Source organism: Prionailurus bengalensis, chromosome E2, assembly GCF_016509475.1.
Source record: "Prionailurus bengalensis isolate Pbe53 chromosome E2, Fcat_Pben_1.1_paternal_pri, whole genome shotgun sequence".
Lineage (NCBI taxonomy): Eukaryota > Metazoa > Chordata > Mammalia > Carnivora > Felidae > Prionailurus > Prionailurus bengalensis.
This window is the reverse complement of record NC_057352.1, coordinates 25,471,744-25,496,627: the sequence shown is the minus strand read 5'-3', so window position 1 is coordinate 25,496,627 and position 24,884 is coordinate 25,471,744. Positions and strand designations below refer to the sequence as shown.

At 36.3% G+C, this 24,884-nt stretch overlaps 1 protein-coding gene across 1 annotated transcript in view; it reads left to right on the top strand.

Moving 5' to 3' along the window:
• The window catches only part of LOC122495092, a 53,264-nt gene that overhangs the window by 17,551 nt on the left and 10,829 nt on the right, over positions 1 to 24,884 (top strand). Inside the window, exon 2 of the mRNA XM_043600800.1 lies at positions 17,953 to 18,049. Within this exon, the coding sequence (XP_043456735.1) occupies positions 17,953 to 18,049 (97 nt within the window). The remainder of the gene's footprint in view (positions 1 to 17,952; positions 18,050 to 24,884) is intronic.

The window sequence follows — 24,884 nt, the reverse complement described above, 5'->3', positions numbered from 1 at the left end:
TACCTTTTATTTTCTTGTCTTATTGCATTACTAGGACTTCCAATTTGATGTTGAAAAGGAGTGGTGAGACGGGACCTTCTTGCCTTGTTCCTGACCTTATTGGGAGAGCTTCTAGTTACCTGTAGTATTTTTTGTTTGTTTTTTGTTTGTTTGGTAGATAGTGTTTATTAAGTGGAGGATTCCCTTGTATTCCTAGCTTATGGAAAGTTTTTATCATGAATGGGAGTTGGGTTTGCTCAGTTGCTTTTTCTTTATCTACTGATATGATCATGTGATTTTTCTTTAGGTTGTTGATGTGGTAAATTACATTAGTTAATTCTTAAGTGTTGAACTAGCTTTGTATACCTCAGATAAATCCCACTTGGTTGTGGTATATAGTTTTTTTTTTAATACATTGTTGGATTTGATTTGTTAATACTTTGTTGAGAATTTTTACATCTGTGTTCATGAGATATATTGGTTTGTAGTTTTCTTGTCCATAGTTTTCAGTCTTCGTCTGGTTTTGATATTAGAGTGATGCTGGCCTCATAGAATGACTTAGGATGTAATTTCTCTGCTTCTATCTTCTGAAAGAGATTACAGAGAATTAGTATAATTTCTTTCTTAAATGTTTGGTAGAATTTACCAGTGAACCTCTTTGTGCTTGGTGCTGTTTTTGAAAGTTATTATTTATTGATTCAGTTTTTTTTTTAGTAGGTATAGGCCTGTTCAGATTGTCTGTTTTTTTGTGTGTGAGTTTTGACAGATTGTGTCTTTCAAGGAGTTTCATTTCCTTGAAATTGCCATTTCACCTAGGTTATCAAATTTGTGGGCGTAGAGCTATACATAGGTATTCCTTTATTATCCTTGTAACATCCATGGTAATGTCCATCCATAGTGATGTTCCCTCTTTCATTTCTGACTTTAGTCATTTGTGTCCTCCCTTTTTCTTAGTTAGCCTGGTTACAGACTTAATGTCTTTTTCAAAGAACCAGCTCTGGTTTTATTGATATTTTCTGTTGGTTTCCTGTTTCAGTTTCACTGATTCCTGCTCTGATGTTTGTCTTTTTTTGCTTGCTTAACTTTTTCTTTTTTTACTATTTTCCTCTGGAGAAGCTTATTGATTTCAGATGTCTTTTCTAATATATGCATTCAATGCTGTAAGTTTCCCTGTAAGCACTGATTTTGCTGCATCACACAAATTTTGATGTTTTTATTTTCATTTAGTTCAAAATATTTAAAATTTCTCTTGAGATTTCTTTTTTGACCTATATGTTATTTCAAATTGTGTGGTTTAATCCCCATGTATTTTGTGATTTTCTAGTTACCATTCCGTTATTGATTTCTAATCTAATTCCATTGTAGTCTGACAGACATTGTATGCTTTCTATTCACTTAAACTTGTTAAAGTGTGTTTTAGGGCCTAGAATATGATATATCTTGGTGATTGTTCTATGTGAACCTTGGAAGAAAAGTATTCTTCTGTTGTTGTATGAAGTAATGTACAGCTGTTATGGTCTGAATGTTTGTGTTGTCCTGAATTCATATGTTGAAATCCTAACCTCCAAAGGTGATGAAATCTTCATACCAATACCCTGATACCCAAAGGTATTAGTAGGTGGGGCCTCTGGGAGATGAGTAGGTTGTGAGAGTGGAACCCTCATGAATGGAATTCATATTCTCATAAAGGAGATCCCATAGAACTCCCCATACCTTCTGCTATATGAAGACATACTGAGGAGTCTGCTATGAGCTAGGGAGTGGGTTCTCATAAAAATGTGACCATGCTGTTATCTTGATCTTAGACTTCCTAGCCTCCAGGCATGTGAGGAATACATTTCTGTCATTTTTAAGGTACCCAGTGTGTGATATTTTGTTATAGCAGCTCAAGTGGACTAAGACAGATGTCCATTATATCCAGTTGATTGAAGGCATTATTGAGTCAACTGTGTGTCCTTCCTAATTTTCTGCCTGTGGGAGGGCAAAAAATCCCACTTTTGTTGGAGGGTAGTGAAATCTTCAACTGTAATAATGGATTTGTCAGTTTTTGCCTATGTAGATTGATGCTCTGTTGTTAGGCACATAACACATTATGGATTGTTACGTCTTGTTGGAAAGTTTACTTCTTTATCATTATGTAATGCTCTTCTTTATCCCTGATAACTTTACTTGCTCTGAAGTCTACTCTATCTGAAATTAATATAGCTACTCCTGCTTTTCTTTTGTTAGTGTGATTAATTTTTCTCTATCCATTTACTTGTAAATCTATGTATTTTTATGTTTAGAAGGGGTTTCTTGTAGACAGTGTATTTTGGTATTTTGGTTTGTCTACTTGGTAGACAGTGGGTTTTGGTTTTTGATCCACTTCAGTTTGTCTGTTAATTGGTAGATTGAGACCATTGATGTTCAAAGTGATTATTGTTAGAGTTTGGTTAATATATACATTATTTGTTATTGTTTTCTGCTTTTATTGCTTTTATTCTTTGTTTCTATTTTTGCCTTATACTTTTTGTGTGTGTGGTTTTTATTGAACATTATATAAAATCTCATTTCTCTCTTTAAGCATATCACTTACGCTTTTTGATTGGTTGCCTCATAGTTTGAAATCAGCATTTACAACTAATCCAAGTCCACTTTCAAATAATACTCTGCTGTTTCATGAGTAGTGTGATTGCCTTATCATAACAAAATAACAGTGATTCTTCTAACCTTTGTATTATTGCTATCTATGGTTCATGAGTATATATGTATATATTTATACATATGTATCATCATATGTGTTTATGTCTACATATACATATAATCATACCCACACATATATATACAGAATAAATATAAGCATATGCAATTGTATATATTGTTATAATTGTTATTCTGAAGAGACTGTTAGATTAGGAAATATAAATTTCATACTTATATTTATAGTTCTATGATGTATACTTCTATGCATCTCAGTTATACCTCTATGATGCTCTTGTTTTCTTTATATATAGTACATCCAAGTTTCTGATCCTATTATTTTCCTTTTCTCTAAAGAACTTCATTTAACATTTCATGCAGGACAGGTCTACTGGCAACAAATTGCCTTAAGTTTTGTTTGCCTGTGGAAAGTATTTCTCCTTCACTTTTGAAGGATAAAATCCTTAGTTTGAAGGCATATTTCTATTTGAATGTATTATACTTAAGAACATTTAGAACCATTATTTATAGGAATGCTACAAACAAGAAAGAGCTATAAAATTTCAGTTTCTTTATAACATTCTCCATGGAGGACTGTATTTCAGAGACATCTGAATCAGTCTTGAGAGGTGATAGTTAGTTCAGTTGCAAAAATGTCACAATAGACATTTTCATTAAGTAATGGAAATCAAGCTATTAATTGAATGTGAATTTGTGTCTCATTTAACTAGAATAGTCTTTGCTAGTTCTGAATGTGGGCATATATGATATTCTTGGTAATCTATTTTAAGTAAATGAATTAATATCTTTGAACTTGTAAAATAAGGACTTGGGGGTGGCGCCTGGGTGGCTCAGTTGGTTAAGCATCTGACTCTTTGTTTCAGCTCAGGTCATGATTTCCCAGTTTGTGAGTTCAAGCCCTGTGTTGGGCTCTGTGCTGTTAGTGCGAAGCCTGCTCAGGATTCTCTCTCTCCCTCTTTCTCTGGCCCTCCTCTTGCTCATGCTCTCTCTCTCAAAATAAATAAATGAACTTTAAAAGTGAAAAAAAAAAGGACTTGGATATATCAAGAGTACAGTTGTATCTTATAAATCAGTTACTAAAGTTCTTTCTCTTTAATAGAAGCTGGAGATCTGCTTTCTCAGTATTTTTGCTGAAGAGAAAGATCTCTACCAGAATTTGTTAGGTTAGTTTTTTTTTCTTTTTTTACTTATACACTTTATTTTTGTAATTTATTTTTTATGAAGTTTTTATTTTAATTCCAGTATAGTTAGCATATACATATATTAGTTTCAGGTGTATAATATAGTGACTCGATAATTCTATACATAGTGCTCATCACAATAAGTGTACTCTTTAGTATCCATCACCTATTTCACCCATCCCCTCACTCACCTCCTCCTTGGCAACCATCAGTTTGTTCTCTATAGTTAAGAGTCTGTTTCTTGGTTTTCTCTCTCTCTTTCTTTTTTTCCTTTGTTTTGTTTCTTAAATTCCACACGAGTGAAATTATATGGTACTTGTCTTTCTCTGACTGCTCATTTCGCTTAGCATTTTATACTCTCTAGTTCTGTCCACATCATTGCAAATGCCAAAATTTCTTTCTTTTTTATGGCAGAAAAATATTCTGTAACACACACACACACAATACTCCAGTACTTGATCCGTTTATCAGTTGATGGACACTGGGACTGTCTCCATACTTTGGCTATTGTAGATAATGCTGCTATAAACAGTGGGATGCATGTATCCCTTTGAGTAAATATTTTTGTATTGTTTGGTTAAATACCTAGCAGTGCAATTACTGGATTGTAGGGAAGTTCTATTTTTAACTTTTTGAGGAACCTCCATACTGTTTTCCAGAGTTGACTGTACTAATTTCCATTCCCACCAACAGTGCAAGAAGATTCCCCTTTCTCCACATTCTCACCAACACCTGTTGTTTCTTGTGTTGTTGATTTTAGCCATTCTGACAGGTTGTGAAGTGGTATTTCATTGCAGCTTTGATCTGTATTTCCTTGATGTTGAGCATCTTTTCAGATGTGTCTGTTGGCCATCTGTATGTCTTTGGAAAAATGTGTATTCATGTCGTCTGCCCATTTTTAATTGGATTTTTCATTTTTGGAGTGTTGAATTTTATGAGTTCTTTATATATTTTGGGTATATATTTTGGATATGTATATTATGAAAAGTTATATGACAACAAATTGGATAACCTAGAAGAAATGGATAAATTTCTAAAAAACACAATTTCCCAAAATGGAATCAGGAAGAAATAGAAAATTTGAATAGACTTGTTACCAGTAATGAAATAGAATTAGTAATCAAAAAACTCCCAAGAAACATAAGTCCAAGACCTTCTTCACCTTGACAGGTGAATTCTACCAAGCATTTAAAGAAGAGTTAATACCTATTATTCTCAAACTATTCCAAAATATAGAAGAGAAAGGAAAACTCCCAAATTCATTCTGTGGTTCCTGATACAAAAATCTGACAAAGATACTACAAGAAAAGAGAACTACAGGTTGGTATCTCTGATGAACAGATATAAACGTCCTCAACAAAATATTAGTGAATCTAATCCAACAATACATTAAAGAAATCATTCACCATGATCAAGTAGGATTTATTCCTGGGATGCAAGGGTGGTTCAATATTTGTAAGTCAATCAGTGTGATACATTACATCCATAAGAGACAGGATAAAAACCAAGTAATTATTTCAATAGATGCAGAAAAAGCATTTGACAAAGTACAACATCCATTCATGATAAAAACCTACAAAGTAGGTCTAGAGGAAACATACTTCAACATAACAAAAGCCTTATATGAAAAACCCTCAGTGAACGTCATACTCAATGGGGAAAAACTGAGAACTTTTCCCTTAAGGTCAGGAGCAAGACAAGAATGTCCACTTTCGCCACTTTTATATGAGAAAGTACTGGAAGATCTAGCTACAGCAATTAGACGGCTTAATTAATTTTAAATAATTTAATTGGACAAAATGTATATGTTCTAGTGTATGAGACATCTTGAAAATACATGAGTATAAAGCACTACTAGTAAGATTTATTCAAGAAAAACAGGATAGACCTTTTTAAAAAATGTTTATTTATTTTTGAGAGAGAGTGTGCAAGCATGAGCAGGGGAGGGATAGAGAGAGAGACAGAACTTGAAGCAGACTCTGCGCTGTTAGCGCAAAACCCAGTGTGGGGCTCGAACCTATGAATCGTGAAATCATGACCTGAGCTGAAGTCCTGCCCTCAACTGACTGAGCCACCCAGGTGCCTCGAGAATGGACATTTTTACATATTGAATTATAGTTTTCTGAATGTACTTCTTTTTAAAAAAATTTTTTTAATGTTTATTTTTGAGAGAGAGACAGAATGTGAGCAGAAGAGGGGTAGAGAGAGAGGGAGACACAGAATCCGAAGCAGGCTCCAGACTCTGAGCTGTCAGCACAGAGCCCGATGCAGGGCTCCAACTCATGAGCGGTGAGATAGTGACCTGAGCCAGAGTCAGCTACTTAACCGACTGAGCCACCCAGGCTCCCCTGATTGTATTTATTCTTGTTTGTACTGTTTTGTTGAAAATCTTTTCTGGTTTTTGGTGAATAATTCTCGATTAAAGGATTGTCATTAGTGAAACTATTTGGGAGCAATATTTTTTTTTCTTTTCAAATTTTTATTTAAATTCTAGTTGGTTAACATATAGTGCAATATTGGTTTCAGGAGTAGAATTCAGTGATTCATCACTTACATTCAACACCGAGTGCTCATCATGTGAGCAATATCTTTAAAAGTTGTTTTTCAAAAGAAAAAGTTTGGGGCGCCTGGGTGGTGCAGTTGGTTAAGCGTCCAACTTCAGCCAGGTCACGATCTCGCGGTCTGTGAGTTCGAGCCCCGCGTCGGGCTCTGGGCTGATGGCTCAGAGCCTGGAGCCTGTTTCCGATTCTGTGTCTCCCTCTCTCTCTGCCCCTCCCCTGTTCATGCTCTGTCTCTCTCTGTCCCAAAAATAAATAAACGTTGAAAAAAAAAATTTAAAAAAAAAAAAAAAGAAAAAGTTATAGAGAGGGAGGGAGGAAAACCATAAGAGACTCTTAAATACAGAGAACAAACTGAGGGTTGATGGGGGGTGGAGGAGAGGGGAAAATGGGTGATGGGCATTGAGGAGGGCACTTGTTGGGATGAGCACTGGGTGTTGTATGGAAGCCAATTTGACAAATTATATTTAATAAATAATAAAAAATAAAAGTTGTTCTTTTTTGCAGGGGTTTAAATATTGAAATATGAAATGTTTGAATAAAACCACAGTGGATTGTATCAAATTGATATCCTGTTTGTGATATCAATATATGTATATATTATATATATATGATATCAACATATAATATCTATATATGCATATGTACGTATACATATTTACACATGTATATTATGTATACATATACATAATAGTTTTGCAAAGTGTTACTATTGGAGGAAACTAGGCAAGTGGATAAGGGTTTCTTGATAGTATTTCTTGTAATTGCATCTGATCTTACAATTTCCTTAAATAAAAAGTAAACAAAAAAGCAAAAAAGCCAAAAAATGATATGATGAAAGACTTCTATTTTTTTGCCAAGGTGGAGTAACAGAGACCAGATTTTTTCTCCTAACTGTAACATCCATAAAAAACAGATGAAACGTTTGAAATAATGGATTTCAGGACATTGGACATCAGGTAATGAAGGATAGTGACTCACACAATTGAGAAACAAATTAGATGAGCCATGTAATTGCCCTGACTTACTGCCCTAAGAGAATTTCTGGCTGTGGCACAGGGAAAAATACTTCAGGAGTAGCACCACAGACTCAGTTGAGGAGACAGCCAAAAGTCTAGAGAGACCTAAGAAACAAAAGGTTGAAACATGTCCACAGTTTAACCCAATTAGAAGTTCAAAATTTGCTATTAGATTTTGTGCAATGAAAAGATGAAAGGGCTGATTTCTTTGTGTGTCTGTACAGCATAGGTTCTGGGTTAACTTTAACATCTGCTGAAGGGTATGAGTGGTAAACCTTTTTAGCATAAGTTGATACTGGGGCTCAAATTACAGTTATACCTGGGATCCTACTAAATTTAAACAAAGTATCCCTATAGTTTTAAAGGAGTTACAAAATATAGAGAATAAATAGTTATGTCTCATCTTAACTGTCAAAACTATTGCTGCCTAAATTCCCTATAGTCATAATGTATATTGCCATAAAATATCTCAGAGTGGGCACGGATGCTCAGACCCATCAAGTAATACATTAAAATTAGTCTGTTGGAGTGTCTGGGTGGCTCAGTCAGTTAAGCGTCCAACTTTGGCTCAGGTCATGATCTTGCAGTTTGTGAGTTCGAGCACTGCGTTGGGGTCTCTGCTGTCAGCACAGAGCCCTCTCTCTCTCTCTGCCTCTCACCTGCTCATACTTGCTCTCTCTCAAAAATAAATAAACATTCAAAAATTATAAAATTAGTCTGTGGCACTTTTAATTAGCTTTACCAAGTGGGGCTCTGTGACCCCCATTAAAATAGTTAATATTGGCCCAATATAAATTAAAACAGGGACTTGACGGATTGAAGGTACACAAGACTTGTTTAAAGAACAGTGTTTATCTTCACTGCTTCTCTACCTCATTGCCCAATTTTACCTGATTTTTAATTTTGTGGATTACCACAACCTTAATTTTGTGGCTCTACCCATTAAGGCCTCTATGATCAATATTATTGAAATTACTGACTACATCCAATCAATGTCTCATAAGTATTTTGCTAACCTGTTCTGGTCAGTGCCTATTTCAAGAATCTCTCAACCATAGTTTGCCTTCACCTTCAAATAAACATAATATACCTTTACCTAGCTTCCTATGGATATGTCAACAACCTTGCCATTGCACACAGTCTTTACAGGCAAGATGTTAAAGCACCACATTTCTCCAGAAGCACAGGTATGACATCCCAGTGATGATATCCTCCTCCAAGGAGATTGATTTGACACACTTATTCAGGACATACAGCTACTTACAAAGGATTCCAGAGAAAGGGCATGGGCCATTACCCTACACATAATAGAAGTCTTTGTTATCTTGGTTAAATACCTGAAAAATTATTTGGTTTGCTGAGAACAGCTCTATTGCTGATACTATCAAGGAATAACTATTGACGCTCTCAGCAATATTCAAACAAGCATAATATCTTTGGGGCTCTTTTGGATTCTGAAGCCAATGTATTCCTCATTTACAAATTATTCTTAAGCCCATTGTGTTACTTATAGATACCTTGAATGGAGACTCTACAACAAAGTGTTTTAGAATTTGTGGAAATTGCAATGTAACAGACACTCCCATAGTGCCCCAAAGACCTCTTTACTGTAGAAGTGTTAGCAGCCTCCTCCTATGTCTCCTGGAATCTCTAGACCGTCCATTATGGCCATAAGTTGTCTGTAAGCTTCTGATGCAAGAAACTGCCCTTCTTGGCCCCATGGTATACACCATTAGCAGTAATTGTTGGCTACATACTAATTTTCCTGGAAAATAGAGGCTCTGAGCCTATTACCCTCTTTTCTCAGCTGCCCACTATGCCTTAGGTCATGGAGGTAGCAACCTGTAAGCTCAATATAGCCTCAAAGTCTCCTTGTGAAGACCAAAATAGAACCACCATATAGCCAACCTGAGCCCCCTGGCATATTCCACCTGTAGGACGGTTGGTCTCCCTTTTTTTCAGTCTTTTGTCAGATGCCACAGTGCTGGAGGGCATCACCCCTTTACTGGACCCCTTAGATACTTAAGGAACTCCTTGTGATCAACTGAGTGTGCAGCAAAGGGAGTTTGTACAGTTTTCTATGACATCACAGTTGTTGGAGCCCATGGGAAAGCTGCTGCTGTCCATTTCTTAAGTGGGATGTTGCTGATCAAACACAGGACTTGGGGCACCTTGGTGGCTCAGATGATTATGCATCTGACTCTTGGTTTCCACTCAGGTTATGATCTCAGTTCGTGGGTTTGAGCCCCATGTCAGGCTTCACAGCTGACAGCTCAGAGCCTGCTTGGGATTCTCTCTCTCTCCCTCTCTCTCTGCCCCTCCCTTGCTCACGCTATCTCTGTCTCTCTCAAAGTAAATAAATAAACTTAAAAAAAAAATTAAGGGGCACCTGGGTGGCTCAGTTGGTTAAGCGCTGACTTCGGCTCCGGTCATGATCTCACTGTTTGTGAGTTCGAGCCCCATGTCAGGCTCTGTGCTGACAGCTCAGAGCCTGGAGCCTGTTTCAGATTCTGTGTCTCCCTTTCTCTCTGCCCCTCTCCCACTCATGCTCTGTCTCTCTTTCTCAAAAATAAATAAACATTAAAAATTAATAAAAAAATTAAAAAGACAGGACTCAAGGGTCAGCACAAGTGGCCAAATTTCAGGCAATTATCTTAGCACTAGATGCTCTGTCCAGCAGTCAACTCTATATTTTTATTGCCAATGGTCTGGTTGTCTGGTCTTGCCAATGGCAGCAACAACTCCTTACCCAAGGTTGGCCCTTTGGGGTAAAGAATTTCGGGAATTTCTTACCTCACAGACACCCAAAATATAAATCAAACATTTCTCTGCACATACTAAAGCCACAGTACAAGGCCTCACTAAGGCATTCCTTATCCCAGTTGTAGTTCTAGACATTATTGGTAGTGACCAAGGCACTCTTTTTACTTCTCAAAATACACAATGCATTCAGCAAAATCCTCACCTCCTTTACTGGTCTCAGGCTATACAAGAGACCTTACATATTGCCGTAATGGTTTGCTTAAACAAGTTCATGTTCAATTAAGTAAAACAGCTGATTTCAACCATCAGGTAAACGTCAGGAGTAAATTTTAATAAAATGCCTGACTCCCATTTTTTGATCAAGTTTGATTGCAGATGGCTTTGAAACCCCAACATTTCTTTCTCCTGCTGGCCACATTTTGGCAAGTTGATAAGAAAGCCTGGATACTCCCTCCTTTCATGCCAACAGAGCGTTCAAACCATGTCAACCACAGCTGCTCTCCTGTAGGAGAGCAATCCTTCCCCCTAACTGCGGTAAAAATGGAACTAACCTCCCTTCCTCACTTCTCAAGTCTTTTGGGCCTGCTTGGGATCTTTCCCTGTTCTCCCCCAAGCCCTCATTACCAAAGCCTTTTCATACCCTCCTGGTACATGGGTAGCATCATCAGTGCCAACATCTGAACCAAATTTTGGATATGAGATCCATGTGCCTCTGCAGGGTGACCACAGTAGTAGAAAAAGGATTTTTTTTTCCAACAGGTGATGGTAGAATAATTAGATATGCACATGTAAAAAATCCCCCCCCAAAACAAACTTTTTCCCAATTGTTTTTATTGTGGTAAGATATATGATGTAAAATTTATCATCTTAACTATCTTTAAGTGTACAGTTCAGTGGTATTAAGTTCATTCATATTATTGTGCACCAATCACCACTGTCCATCTCCAGAATAGTTTTCATCTTGAAAGCTGAAACTCTATACCCATTAAACAATAACTTCCATTGGCCCCTCCACCCAGCCCCTGGCAACTACCCATCTATTTTCTTTTAAAAAATTTTTTTAAAATATTTATTTTTGAGAGAGAGACAGAGACAGAGACAGAGACAGAGACAGAGTGTGAGCAGGGGAGGGGCAGAGAGAGAGGGAGACCTGGAACCCGAAGCAGCTCCAGCCTCTGAGCTGTCAGCACAGAGCCCGACGTGGAGCTCGAACTCACAGACTGAGATTATGACCTGAGCCAAAGTTGGATGCTTAACTGACCGAGCCATCCAGGTGCCCCTACCCATCTATTTTGTCTCTATTAATTTAACTGCTATAGGTCCCTCCTGTAAATGGAGTCATACTGTGTGTATCTTGTGTAAATGGCTTATTTCACTTAAATGTCCCTAATGGTTCATGTTACAGCAAGTTTTGGAAAAGTTTGAGAAGGACTGGTGTTAGTTCTTCTTTAAATGTTTGGTAGAATTTGCCAGGAAGCCATCAGGTCCAGGACACTTCTTTGTTTAGAGATTTTTGATTACTGATTCAGTTTCCTTACTAGTAGGTCTGTTAAATATTCCATTTTTTCATGATTTAGTCTTGCTAGGTTTTGTGTTTCTAGGAATTAGTCTATTTCATCTATGTTATCCAGTTCATTAGCATACTGTTCATAGTACTGTCTTATAATTCTTTTTATTTCTATAGAATCAGTAGTAACCGCGCCCCCCCCCCCACCCCCCGCCACTTTTGTTTCTGATTTAGTATAAGCATGCTTTGGAGATATTACGGGTTCAGTTCCCAGACCACTGCAATAAAGTGAATGTTGCAATAAAGCAAGCCAGATGAATTTTTAGGTTTCCCAAGGCATATAAAAGTTATGTTTATATTATACTGTAGTCTATTAAGTGTGCAGTAGCATTTGTCTAACAATACAATGTATATACCTTAATTAAAAAATACTTCATTTAGGGCACCTGGGTGGCTCAGTTGGTTGAGCATCTGAGTCTTGATTTTGGCTCAAGTCATGATCCCAGGGTCATGGGATTAAGCCCTGCATGTCGGGTTCTGCTCAGAGCATGGAGCCTGCTTAAAATTCTCTCTTCTTCTGCCCTTCTCCCTTACTGGCACACTCTCTCTCTTTAATAAAAAGAAGTACTTCATTGCTCAAAAATGCTAACTGTCATCTGAGCTTTCAGTGAGTTGTGATCTTTTTGCTGGTGGAAGGTTTTGCCTTGATGTTGATAGCTGTTGATTAATCAGGGTAGTGATTGCTGGAGGTTCAGGTAACTGTGGCAGTTTCTTAAAATAAGACAACAATGAAGTTCTTCCTTTCACAGTTTCTCTGTAGCATGCAATGCTGTGAATAGCATTTACCCATAGTAAAACTTCTTTCAAAATTGGAGTCAGTCCTTTTTTTAATTAATTAGTTTATTTTGAGAGAGGGAGCAAGCAGGGGAGGGGCAGAGAAAGAGGGAGAGAGAATCCCAGGAAGTTTCCATGCTGCCAGAGTGGAGCCCGGCGTGGGGCTCAACCTCACGAACCGTGAGATTATGACCTGAGCTGAAACCAAGAGTTGCACACTTAACCAACTGAGCCACCCAGATGTCCCTAGTGTCCAAACTGTTAGCACAGAGCCTGACACTAACAGTGAGATTATGACCTGAACCAAAGTCGGATGCTTACCGAGCTGCCCAGACACTCCTGAATCATGAATGTTCTTGATAGCATCCAGAATGGTGAATTTTTTCCATAAGGTTTTCAATTCATTTTTCCTAGATCCATCAGGGGAATCACTATCTATGGGAGCTAGAGCCTTACAAAATGTATTTCTTGAATAAGAAGACTTGAAAGTCAAAATAGCTCCTTGATCCATGGGCTGCAGCATGTATGTTGTGTTAGCAGGCATGAAAACATTAGTGTCACTGTACATCTCCATCAGAGCTCTCGGATGATCAGGTGCATTGTCAATGAACAGTGATATTTTGAATGGAATCTTTTCTGGGCAGTAGATCTTAACAGTGGGCTTAAACTATTCAGTAAACCATGTGGTAAACAGGTGTGCTCTCTAGGCTTGGTTTTTCCATTTATAGAGCATAGGCAGATTTAGTGTAATTCTTAAGGGCCCTAGGATCTTTGAAATGGTAAATGAGCATTGTCTTCAACTTACAGTCACTAGATGCATTAGCCTACAAGGAACCCAGCCTGTCTTTTGAGGCTATGAAAGTCCTAGATGGCATCTTGTTCCAATATAAGGCTGTTTCATCTACACTGAAAATCTGTTATTTAGTGTAGCCACCTTCATTAATTATCTTAGCTAGATCTTCCAGATAACCAACCCACTGCTGCTTCTCCATCAGCACTTGCTGCTTCACTTTGTACTGTTATGTTATGGACCTGGCTTCTTTCCTTAAACCTCATGAACCAATCTCTACTAGCTTCAGACTTCTGCAACTTCCTTTCCTCTCTCAGCATTCATAGAATTGAAGAAAGTTAGGGCCTTGCTCTGAATTAGCCTTTGGCTTAAGGGAATGTTGTGGTTGGTTTGATCTTCTATCCACACCACTAAAACTTTCTGCATATGAGCTATAGGGCTGTTTCACTTTCTTATCATTCATGTGTTCACTGGAGTAGTACCATTTCCCTCAAGAATTTTTTTAAATGAATTTTTAATTTGGCTGTTTGGTGCAAGAGGCCTAGCTTTTGGCTTGTGTTGGCTTTTGACATGCCTTTCTCACTAAGCTTAATCATTTCTAGCTTTGGATTTAAAGTGAGATATGTGACTTTTCCTTTGACTTGAATACTTAAAGGCCGTTATAGGGTTATTAACTGACCTGATTTCAATATTGTTGTGTCTTAGGGTATAGGGAGGCCTGAGGAGAGGGAGATAGAAGGGAGAATGGCTATTTGGTGGAACATTCAGAACACACACATTTATCAATTAAATTTGCTGTCTAACATGGGTGTGGTTTCAGGGCATCCCAGAACAATTCAAATAGTAACATCAAAGATCACTGATCTCAGATTGCCATAACAAAGATAATAATGAAAAAGTTTGAAATATTTCAAGAATTACCACAATGTGACAAAGATACAAAGTGAGCCAATGCTATTGGAAAATGGTGCTGGTAGACTTGCAGGGTTGCCATAAACCTTCAATATGTAAAAAAGAGTATCTGTGAAGTACAGTAAAACAAAGTGTAATAAAATGAGGTATGTCTGTAATTAAGTCTTCTCTTTTTTGTCTCTAGTGAAAGGCTTATCAATTTTGTTCATCTTTTCAAAGAAACCAACTTTTGTTTCATTGATTTTCTTTATTGTTTCTCTATTCTCTATTTTATTTATTTCTAATCTATATTATATCCTCTTTTATGCTGGCTTTGGGTTTTGTTTGCTCTTTTCTTTCTAGTTCTTTAAGTGGTAAAGTTAGGTTGTTGATTTGAGATCTTCTTTCTTAACATAACAGCTATAACTACAGCTATAACTTTCCTCCTTAGCATTGCCTTGACTGTGTCCCGTGAGTTTTGGTAGGTTGTATTTTTGTTTTCATTCATCTCTGTGTTTTCTCATTTTCCTTATCATTTCTTTTTTTTTTTAATTTTTTTTTTAAATTTTTTTCAACGTTTATTTATTTTTGGGACAGAGAGAGACAGAGCATGAACGGGCGAGGGGCAGAGAGAGAGAGAGACACAGAATCGGAAACAGGCTCCAGGCTCCGGGCCATCAGCCCAGAGCCCGATGCGGGCTCGAACTCACGGACCGCGAGATCGTGACCTGGCTGAAGCCAGACGCTTAACCGACTGCGCCACCCAGGCGCCCCATCATTTCTTTTTTTATCCATTGATTATTTCAGAATATGTTGTTTAATTTCCACAAGTTTATGAATTTGCTAGTGTCCCTTTCTGTCGTTGATTTCTAACTTCATCCTGTTGTGGTTGAATAGTATGTCTTAAAAAATGAACTTTAATTCTTACCTTGTGCCATATACAAATAATATTTCAAGATGGATTGTAGACCTACGTGAAAAATTTTAAACTATTGAACTTCTAGAAAATACTATAAAAACTGTGAGCTTAAGTTAGGCAATTGTTTGTTAATTACAACACCAAAAGCATGACCCATAAAAGAAAAAAAGATAAACTGGGCTTAATCAAAATTAAAACTTTAGTTCTTTGAAAATCTCTGTTCAGAGAAAGGAGACACAAACAGATAAAAACCTTTGCAAAGCATGTATGTAATAGAAGACTTATATCCAGAATATGTAAAGGTTTCTCAAAGGTTAATATTAAGAAACAAACAACCCAATTAAAAAATAGGCAAAAATTTGAATAGAAACTTCACCAGAGTAGATGTATAGTAGATAGCAAGTAAGCTCATGGAGAAATGCTCAATAGCATTAGGGATATGCATATTATCACAAGGAAACCCTACTGGAATGACTAAAGTTAAAAACACTGAGCATACCAACTATTGATGAGGAGGAACTAGACCTCTTATACACTGCTGTTGGGAATGTAAAATGGTCCAACCACTTTGGGAAATAGTTTGGTAGTTTTCTTAAAAAGTTAAATCTACCTTATGATCCAGCCATTCCACTTTTAGCTATTTATTCAAGAGAAAAAAATGTGTATGTATATACAAAGACTTTGCGTGAAAGTTCATAGCAGCTTTATTTGTAATAACTAAAAAACTGAAAACAGTCAAAACGTACATCAGCAAGGTAGGTAGATAAACTGTGGTATGTCTTTATGGAATAATATTCAGCAATAAAAGCTATGAACTTGTTACATGCAACAGCATGGAAAAATCTGAAAATAATTATGCTGAGTGAAAGAAGCTAAACAAAAAAAGCATGTACTTATGATTCCATTTATATAAGACTCTAGAAAATTCAAATTGATCTGTAGTGGCAGAATGGTGATCAGTAGTTGCTTGGGAATATTGAAGGTGCTAAGGAGAGGCAGGAGGGTAGATTACAAAGGCACATGAAACTTGGGGATGATGGATATATTCACTGTCTTGATTGTGATGATGGTTTCATGGGCATATATAATTGTTAAAACTTGTCTAATTGTGCATTTAAAATATGTATAGTTTATTGCATGTTTCTTATAACTTAATAAAGCTGTTAAATGACATAATCATTTTTTCACTTAGAAATATGTGGGGGTGCCTGGGTGGCTCAGTCAGTTGAGCACCCGACTTTGGCTCAGGTCATGATCTGGTGGTCCTTGAGTTCAAGGTCTACTTTGGGCTTTGTGCTGACAGCTCAGAGTCTGGAAACTGCGTCGGATCCTGTGTGTGTCTCTCTCTCTGCACCTACCCTGTTTGTGTTGTCTCTCTCTCTCTCAAAAATAAACATTAAAAAAATTAAAGAAAAAAACCATTCTCTCTTCCTCTTCCCCTCACCCCCTCGTGTGTGCCTGCCAGCTCTCTCTCTCTAAAAATTTAAATAAATAGGGGTGCCTGGGTGGCTCAGTTGGCTGAGCGTCCAACTTCGGCTCAGGTCATGGTCTCACAGTTTGTGAGTTCAAGCCCCACGTCGGGCTCTGTGCTAACAAACAGCTCAGAGCCTGGGGCCTGCTTCGGATTCTGTGTGTCCATCTCCCCCTCCCCTGCTCATGCTCTGTCTCTTAAAAATAAATAAATGTTAAAAATAATTTTTAAAACATTAAATAAAGATATGTAAAGATCATGACTTACTTCTGGTAGTAAAGACTTCAGAAAAGAAAACAGAAAACCTGCAGGGCTTATGAGATTTGTTCAAGGTTTTTCCTCAACCAGAAACTAGGAGAACCTATGTTTGGCATCTTTTTTGTAGTCTTCCACCTTCTTTCCCTTAAACTGGCTATTGTAAATGATCCTTTTCCAGTAATTGGTACTGGCCCTCTTCCTCTCTCATGTTCAAACTCTTGAAGGCAGATTTTTTTTTTTTAGTATTTTCTAGAAGTTTCATTTTGAAATATTATTTTTATATGGCATAAGGTAAGAATCAAAGTTCATTTTTTAAAGACATATCATTCAGAGTATTTTTCCACAACAGGGTGAAGTTAGAAATCAACAACAGAAAGAAAAACTAGCAAACTCATAAATTTATAGAAATTAAACAACATACCCTGAAATAACCAATGGACCAAAAAATAAAAGACAAAAAAATTTTTTTTTGAGAGAGATAGAGAGAGAGTACAAGCAGGGGTGGGGTAGAGAGAGAGAGGGGGGGAGAGAGAAATCCCAAGCAGGCTCTCTGCTGTCAGTCCAGAGCCCAATGCTGGGCTTGAACTAACGAACTGTAAGATCATGACCTGAGCTGAAACCAACACTGAGCCACCCAGGTGCCCCTCTTTCCTCCCTTTAAAATGTCTGTGTTTTTTTTGAAATACATTCCCCTGTATGAAATACATACAGGCCAACAGCCTCTCATCCTGGGATTAATGTAATAGTTTCCTAACCAGTTGTTTTCTTCTAATCTAATCCATGTTGTAAATATTCTGAGACATTTTAGGAAATAGTTTTATTTTATTTTTTTTCTTTACATTCTTCCTGTGGCCACTCATATTAGTGTTATTAAACATTCACCATATGCATGGAACTGTAAAGGACTAGGAGAATGGGATGGGTATGATTTCCTATCTTGAGTAATTTTTATGAGGAGGTGGAGTTTAAATAAAAATGAGATTTCTACCTTTGAGTAATTTATTGTTTAGTTAAAGAGACCACATAAACACTTGATAAGTAAAATAGTAATATATTTTTTTCCTTTTTTTTCCCCCTTCCAGGTTCCTGTTGCATGTAAATCTTGTCCCTGTGGTTATATATTTATTAATAGGAAACTTCTAAAAGTAAAACACTCAGAGAAATCATCACCTTTTACAGGTAATTGAGAGAGTTTACCACCTTTCTGTCTTTTGTGGTTTCTTTTATATAAAGTTAAAATTAATTTTTGTGAGTTATTATTATTATTTTTTTTGCTGGTGAAGTTATAATACTAAAATCTGTTGAAGTACATTTTGGTTTTTATTAGATACAGCAAGTTGTTTACATTGGTTTGTTCAACCAATTTAAATGTTAACTCCTTTACTGATAAATTTTGTAACAAATTTTAATGAGAAATTTTAATTAGAAAATATTAACTGAAAGAAAGGAAACCTTGATTTTAGTATTAGAATTTCTTAGTACCAGTTATTTTTTTCAGTTCACGGATTTAGACTAGCTAAAGAGCTGCTGACTTCAATTTTATTTGAGTTTGTAACTTTCTCTTTAAAGTTAGAAATCTGGATTTATGCCATAAGTGTAGTGAGAGATAGGTTTTTGTTACTCTAATTTTTTGCTATGATAAAATCACATTTGTAATAATAGTCAACCCAAAATGGCAATACATTTATTATCAACAATTATTGAGTGCCTAACGTATGCCAGGTACTATATATTTTGGGCACACAGTAAGAAATCTACTACCAAGACAGGTTCAGTGTTGTCATAATGGTTGAAGGTATATGTAGAGGTATATACATATGGGATATATGGGGAAAATATCAGTAATAAGTGCTGAGTAAGAAATTAAAATAGGGTACTGTCCTAGAGGTTAACTGGAAGGCTGCTTTTGATTAAATGTTCCAGGGAATGCATCTCTGAGGAGGAGATGTTTTATAAGGTCTGAATAGATGAAGGAAAACCAGGGAAAGCAAATTCTAGACAGAGGGAAAACAAAGGCAGGATTTATCCCAGGAATGCAGGATTGGTTCAATATGAGGGAACCTATTAGTGTTATATACCATGTTATTAACTGTAAAGAAAAAATAATACAGTTATCTCAGTAGATACTAAGAAAACCTTTGGCAAAAATAAGTACCCATTCATGATAGAGACACTCAAGAAAATAGGAATTGAAGACTACTTAAAAAAATTTTTTTTAATGTTTATTTATTTTTGAGAGGAGAGAGTGACAGAGCATGAGTGGGGGAGGGGCAGAGAGAGACAGGGACACAGAATCTGAAGCAGGCTCCAGGCTCTGAGCTGTCAGTACAGAGCCTGATGAGGGGCTTGAACCCATGAACTGCAAGATCATACCCTGAGCTGAAGTCAGATGTTTAACCAACTAAGCCACCTAGGCGCCCCTTGAATACTACTTTTTTAACTTGATGAAGTATACATCTTAGCATTAAAACTATATCTTATTTAAAAAGGGGAAACACTACAGGCATCTCCATTAATGTCAAGAACAAGCATCCACACTATCTTCACTACTGTTCAGCATTTTGTTAGAGGTAAATTAGCCAAGGGAATTAAATTAAGAGAAATCAGTAAGAGGCATAAAAGCGGGTAAAGAACAAGTAGAACAATATCTCTTTGCAGATCATAGTATAGCTGTACTCCAGAGAATCAATAATAAACTAACTCCTACAATAAAAGAATTCAGTGAAGGATCAGGATTTAAAATTAACATATAAAATTCAACTTTCATATATACAGATAGCTTAAACTGAACATAATGTTAGAGGAAAGCCCATTTACAATAGCAACATGGAGGATTAAATGTTTAGGAATAAATTTAATAAGAAAGGTATAAAATCTATACAAGGAAAATTGAAAACACTCCTAAAAGACACTAAAGCAGATTTAAACAAATGGTAAAATGTCCTTTGTTGTTGAATAGGATGATTCAACATCATAAAAATGTTAATCCTCCCTGGTTAATTTATAAAATCAGTGCAGTGTTAATAAAAATCCTATTAAGTTGTTTTATGGAGTCAGACAAGCTGATTTTAAGGTTCATATGGAAAAACAAACATGCAAAAATAGCCAATTGACTATTGGCTTTTGTCATGATGACTATTGGTCATCAATTGACTTTTAGTAAAGGTCCTAAAGAAATTAAATGGGAAATAATAGTCTTTTCAATAAATAGTATTGGAATACCATGCTGAGTACGCAAAAGAATGAAGTTGGGGACCTGTTTTATGCCATACATAAAAATTAATTCAGAATAGATCATAAACCTAAATATAAGAGCTAATGAAACTAAAAGCATAGCAGTACATCTCAGTGACTTTGGGTTAGGCAGTGTTTTCTTAAACATGACACCCAGAGCTCAAATGACATACATACATACATACATACATACATACATAAATAGGATGATATCAAAATTCAAAACTTTTTTTTGCTGCAGATGATATCAAGAAAGTAGAAAGGCAACTCACAGGATGGAAAAAACTATTTGCAAATCACATATCTTATAAGGTACTTATATCTTGAATGTATAAAGAATTCTTATTCCTCAATAATAAAAAGAAATAATCCAATTTAAAAAATGGACAAAAGATTTGAATAGAATTGGTCCAAAGGAGATATACAAATGACCAGCAACTATACCAAAATATTTTTGTTAGTCATTAGAGAAATGCAAATCAAAATCATGAGATATAACTTGACACCACTAAGATGCAATAATAAAGACAGAAAATAACAAGTATTGGTGAGGAAGTGGAAAAGTTGAAACACTCATACATTGCTATTAGAAATGTAAAATGGTGCAGTCACTTTGAAAACAATCTGTCAGTTCCTCAAATGGTTAAATACACAATTATAATATGATCCAGCAATTCCATTCTTAGGTATAAACCCAAGAGACTGAAAACAGAAGTGGACACAAAACCTTTGTGAATGTTGTTAGCAGCATTATTCACAATAGCTAAAAAGTAGAAACAGTCCTGATGTCCATCAACTGATAATCAACAAATGTGATATATCCATATAATAGAGTATTATTTGACATAAAAAGAAAGGAAGTATTGATATATGCTACAACATGAATGATTTGAAAATGTGCTATGTGAGAGAAGTCAGTTACAAAAGATCACATAGTTTATGATTCCAATTATAAGAAATGTTCACATAGGCAGACATATAAACAGACTAATATTAACAGATATATAAATAGAATAATGGTTTAGGGCTGGGAAAGGGTTAGAGGGAGAATGGAGAACAGTTGTTAATTAGTACAGAGCTTCTTTTGGAAGAGGAAAAGTGTCCTAAAATTGGATTCAAAACCCTGTGAGTGTACCAGAAATCACCAAATTGTACATTTTAAATAGGAAAATTGTATGGGATGTGAATTATATCTCAATAAAACTGATTTTAGAAATAGCCAGGAAAACACTTTTTTTTTTTAGATTTTTAAAATATAAATTATCGTCAAATTGGCTTCCATACAACACCCCGTGCTCATCCCAACAAGTGCCCTCCTCAATACCCATCACCCACTTTCCCCTCTCCCTCACCCCCCATCAACCCTCAGTTTGTTCTCTGTATTTAAGAGTGTCTTATGGTTTTTCTCCCTCCCTCTGTTTGTAACTACCCCCCTTCCCCCATGGTCTTCTGTTAAGTTTCTCAAGATCCACGTATGAGTGAAAACATATGGTATCTGTCTTTCTCTGACAGACTTATTTCACATAGCATAATACCCACCAGTGTTCCATCCATGTTGCTGCAAATGGCAGGATTTCATTCTTTCTCATTGCCAAGTAGTAGTCCATTGTATTTATAAACCACATCTTCATCCATTCATCAGTTGATGGACATTTAGACTCTTTCCATAATTTAGCTATTGTTGAAAGCGCTGCCATAAACATTGGGGTATGTGTGCCCCTATGCATCAGCACTCCTGTATCCCTTGGGTAAATTCCTAGCAGTGCTATTGCTGGGTCATAGGATAATTGTATCTTTAATTTTTTGAGGAACTTCCACACTGTTTTCCAGAGTGGCTGCACCAGTTTACATTCCCACCAATAGTGCCAGAGGGTTCCTGTTTCTCCACATCCACACCAGCATCTATAGTCTCCTTATTTGTTCATTTTAGCCATTCTGACCGGTGTGAGGTGGTATCTCAATGTGGCTTTGATTTGTATTTCCCTGATGATGAGTGGCGTGGAGCATTGTTTCATGTGTCTGTTGCCCATCTGGATGTTTTCTTTGGAAAAGTGTCTATTTATGTCTTCTGCCCCTTTCTTCACTGGATTATTTGTTTTTTGGGTGTGGAGTTTGGTGAGTTCTTTATAGATTTTGAATTCTAGCACTTTATCCAATATGCCATTTACAAATATCTTTTCTCATTCTGTTGGTTGCCTTTTAGTTTTGTTGATTGTTTCCTTTGCAGTGCAGAAACTTTTTATCTTGATGAGGTCCCAATAGTTCATTTTTGCTTTTAATTCCCTTGCCTTTGGAGATGTGTTGAGTAAGAAATTGCTGTGGCTGAGGTCAAAGGTTGTTGCCTGCTTTCTCTTCTAGGGTTTTGATGGTTTCCTGTGTTACATTCAGTTTCTTCATCCATTTTGAGTTTATTTTTGTGTATCGTGTTAAGAAAGTAGTCTAGTTTCATTCTTTGGCATGTTGCTCTCCAGTTCTCCCAGCACCATTTGTTGAAGAGACAGTCTTTTTTTTCCACTGGATACTCTTTCCTGCTTTGTCAAAGATTAGTTGGCCATACATTTGTGGGTCCAGTTCCGGGTTCTCTATTCTATTGGTCTGTGTGTCTGTTTTTGTGCCAATAGTATACTGTCTGGATGATTGATTATAGCTTTGTAGTAGAGGCTAAAGTCTGGGATTGTGATGCCTCCTGCTTTGGTTTTCTTCTTCAATATTACTTTTAGCCAGGAAAACACTTAAAAAGAGAAACTTTAAAAAAAAAAACTATAAGGGTTGAATAGCCTTATTAATTAAAACATTGTAGCATTGGCAGGGACAAATAGACCAGTGGAAAAGAATAAAAAGTGCAGAATTAGACCCAAATTCATATGGAAAGTTAGTATATGAGAAAGGTAGTATTTCAAATTACTAGGGTAAAGATGGACCTTTTCTTCTTCTCATTTTTATTGTGGTAAAATACATACAATATTTATCATTTTAACCATTTAAGTGTACAGTTAAGTGGAATTAAAAACATTCACAATTCTGTGTAGTCATCATTGCTATTTATACTTAAAACTTTTTTATCATCCCCAACATAAACCCTGTACCCATTAAATAATCTCCTCCTCCCCACTCCACCACCACACCTCCCCCAAATCCCTGGCAGTCTCTCCTTTGTGTCTCTGTAAATGTGCTTTTTCCAGGTATCTCATATATAAGTGGAATCATATAATATTTGTCCTTCTGTGTTTGGCTTATTTTACTAAGCATAATGTTTTCAAGGCCTGTCTATGTTGTAGCATATATGAAAATTTCATTACTTTTTATGGCTGAATAATTACCATTTTATGTACATACTACATTTTTTAATCCATTCATCTGATAGACAGTAGGGTTGTTGTAATGAACATTGGTGTACAGATATGTGTTCGAATCCCTAATTTCAGTTCTTTTGGATATATACCTAGGAGTGGAATTGCTGGGTCATATAGTAGTTTTGTGTTTAACCTTTTGAGGAAATGTAAAACTCTTTTCCACAGTGGTTGCACTATTTTACATTCCCACAAGCAATGCATGAGGGTTCCAATTTTTCTATATTCGTACCAGCATTTGTCATTTTCCAATTTTTTTTAAAATAATCATCCTAGTAGGTGTGAACTGTTATCTTACTGGGTTTTGCTATGCATTTCCCTAAACACTAGCAATGTTAAGCATCTTTTCTGGTTCTTATTGGCCATTTGTATATCTTCTTTGGAGAAATGTCTATTCAACTCCTTTACCCATTTTTAATTAGGTTGTTTTGGTTGTTTGTTAAGTTATAGAAACTCTTTATATATTTTCAGTATTAATCCCTTGTCAGAAGTATGATTTGCAAGTATTTTTTTCCATTCTGCAGGTTGTCTTTTCATTTTTTTAAGTGTCCTTTGATGCACAAAATTCTTAATTTTAATGAGATCCAACTTACCTAATTTTTTAATTTTTATTGTTAATTGTGGTAACATACAAAAAATATAAAATTTACCATCCTATTTTTAAGTATATAGTTCAGTAGTATTAAGTACTTTCACTTCTTTTACTGTTGATCTCCAGAACTTTTTCATCTTCTAAAACTGAAACTCTATAGCCTTAAACAACAACTCCCATTCTTCCCTCGCCCCTGTCCCCACTAACCTCTATTCTACCTTCCATCTCTAAGAATATGACTATTCTACGTATGCCATTTAAGTAGAATCACACAATTTTTGTCTTTTTGTGACTGGTTTATTTCACTTAGCATCATGTGTTCATGGTTCATCTGTGTTGTAGGATGTATCAGAATCTCCTTTCTCTTTTCTGTTGTTTGGGGCGGGGGGGGGGGAGGAGCAGAGGGAGAGAGAGAATCTTAAGCAGGCTCCACACTCAGCATGGATCCTGACATGGGGCTCGATCCCACGACCCTAGGATCATGACCTGAGCCAAAGTCAAGAGTCAGACGCTCAACCTACTGAGTCATCCAGGCACCCCAGAACTTCCTTTCTTTTTAAGGCTGAATAATATTCCATTGTATGCAATTACCACATTTTCTTTATCCATTTATTGGTTGATAGACACTTGGGTTGTTTCCACCTTTTGGCCATTGTGAATAATGATGCTGTGATTGTGGGTATATAAATACCTCTTTGAGACTCTGTATTCAGTTCTTTTGGATATATTCCCAGAAATGGAATTATTGGATCATATGGTAATTCTGTTCTTAATTTTTTGAGAAACCAACATGAATGTTTTCCATAGAGACTTGTACCATTTTTTGTTCCCACCAGCT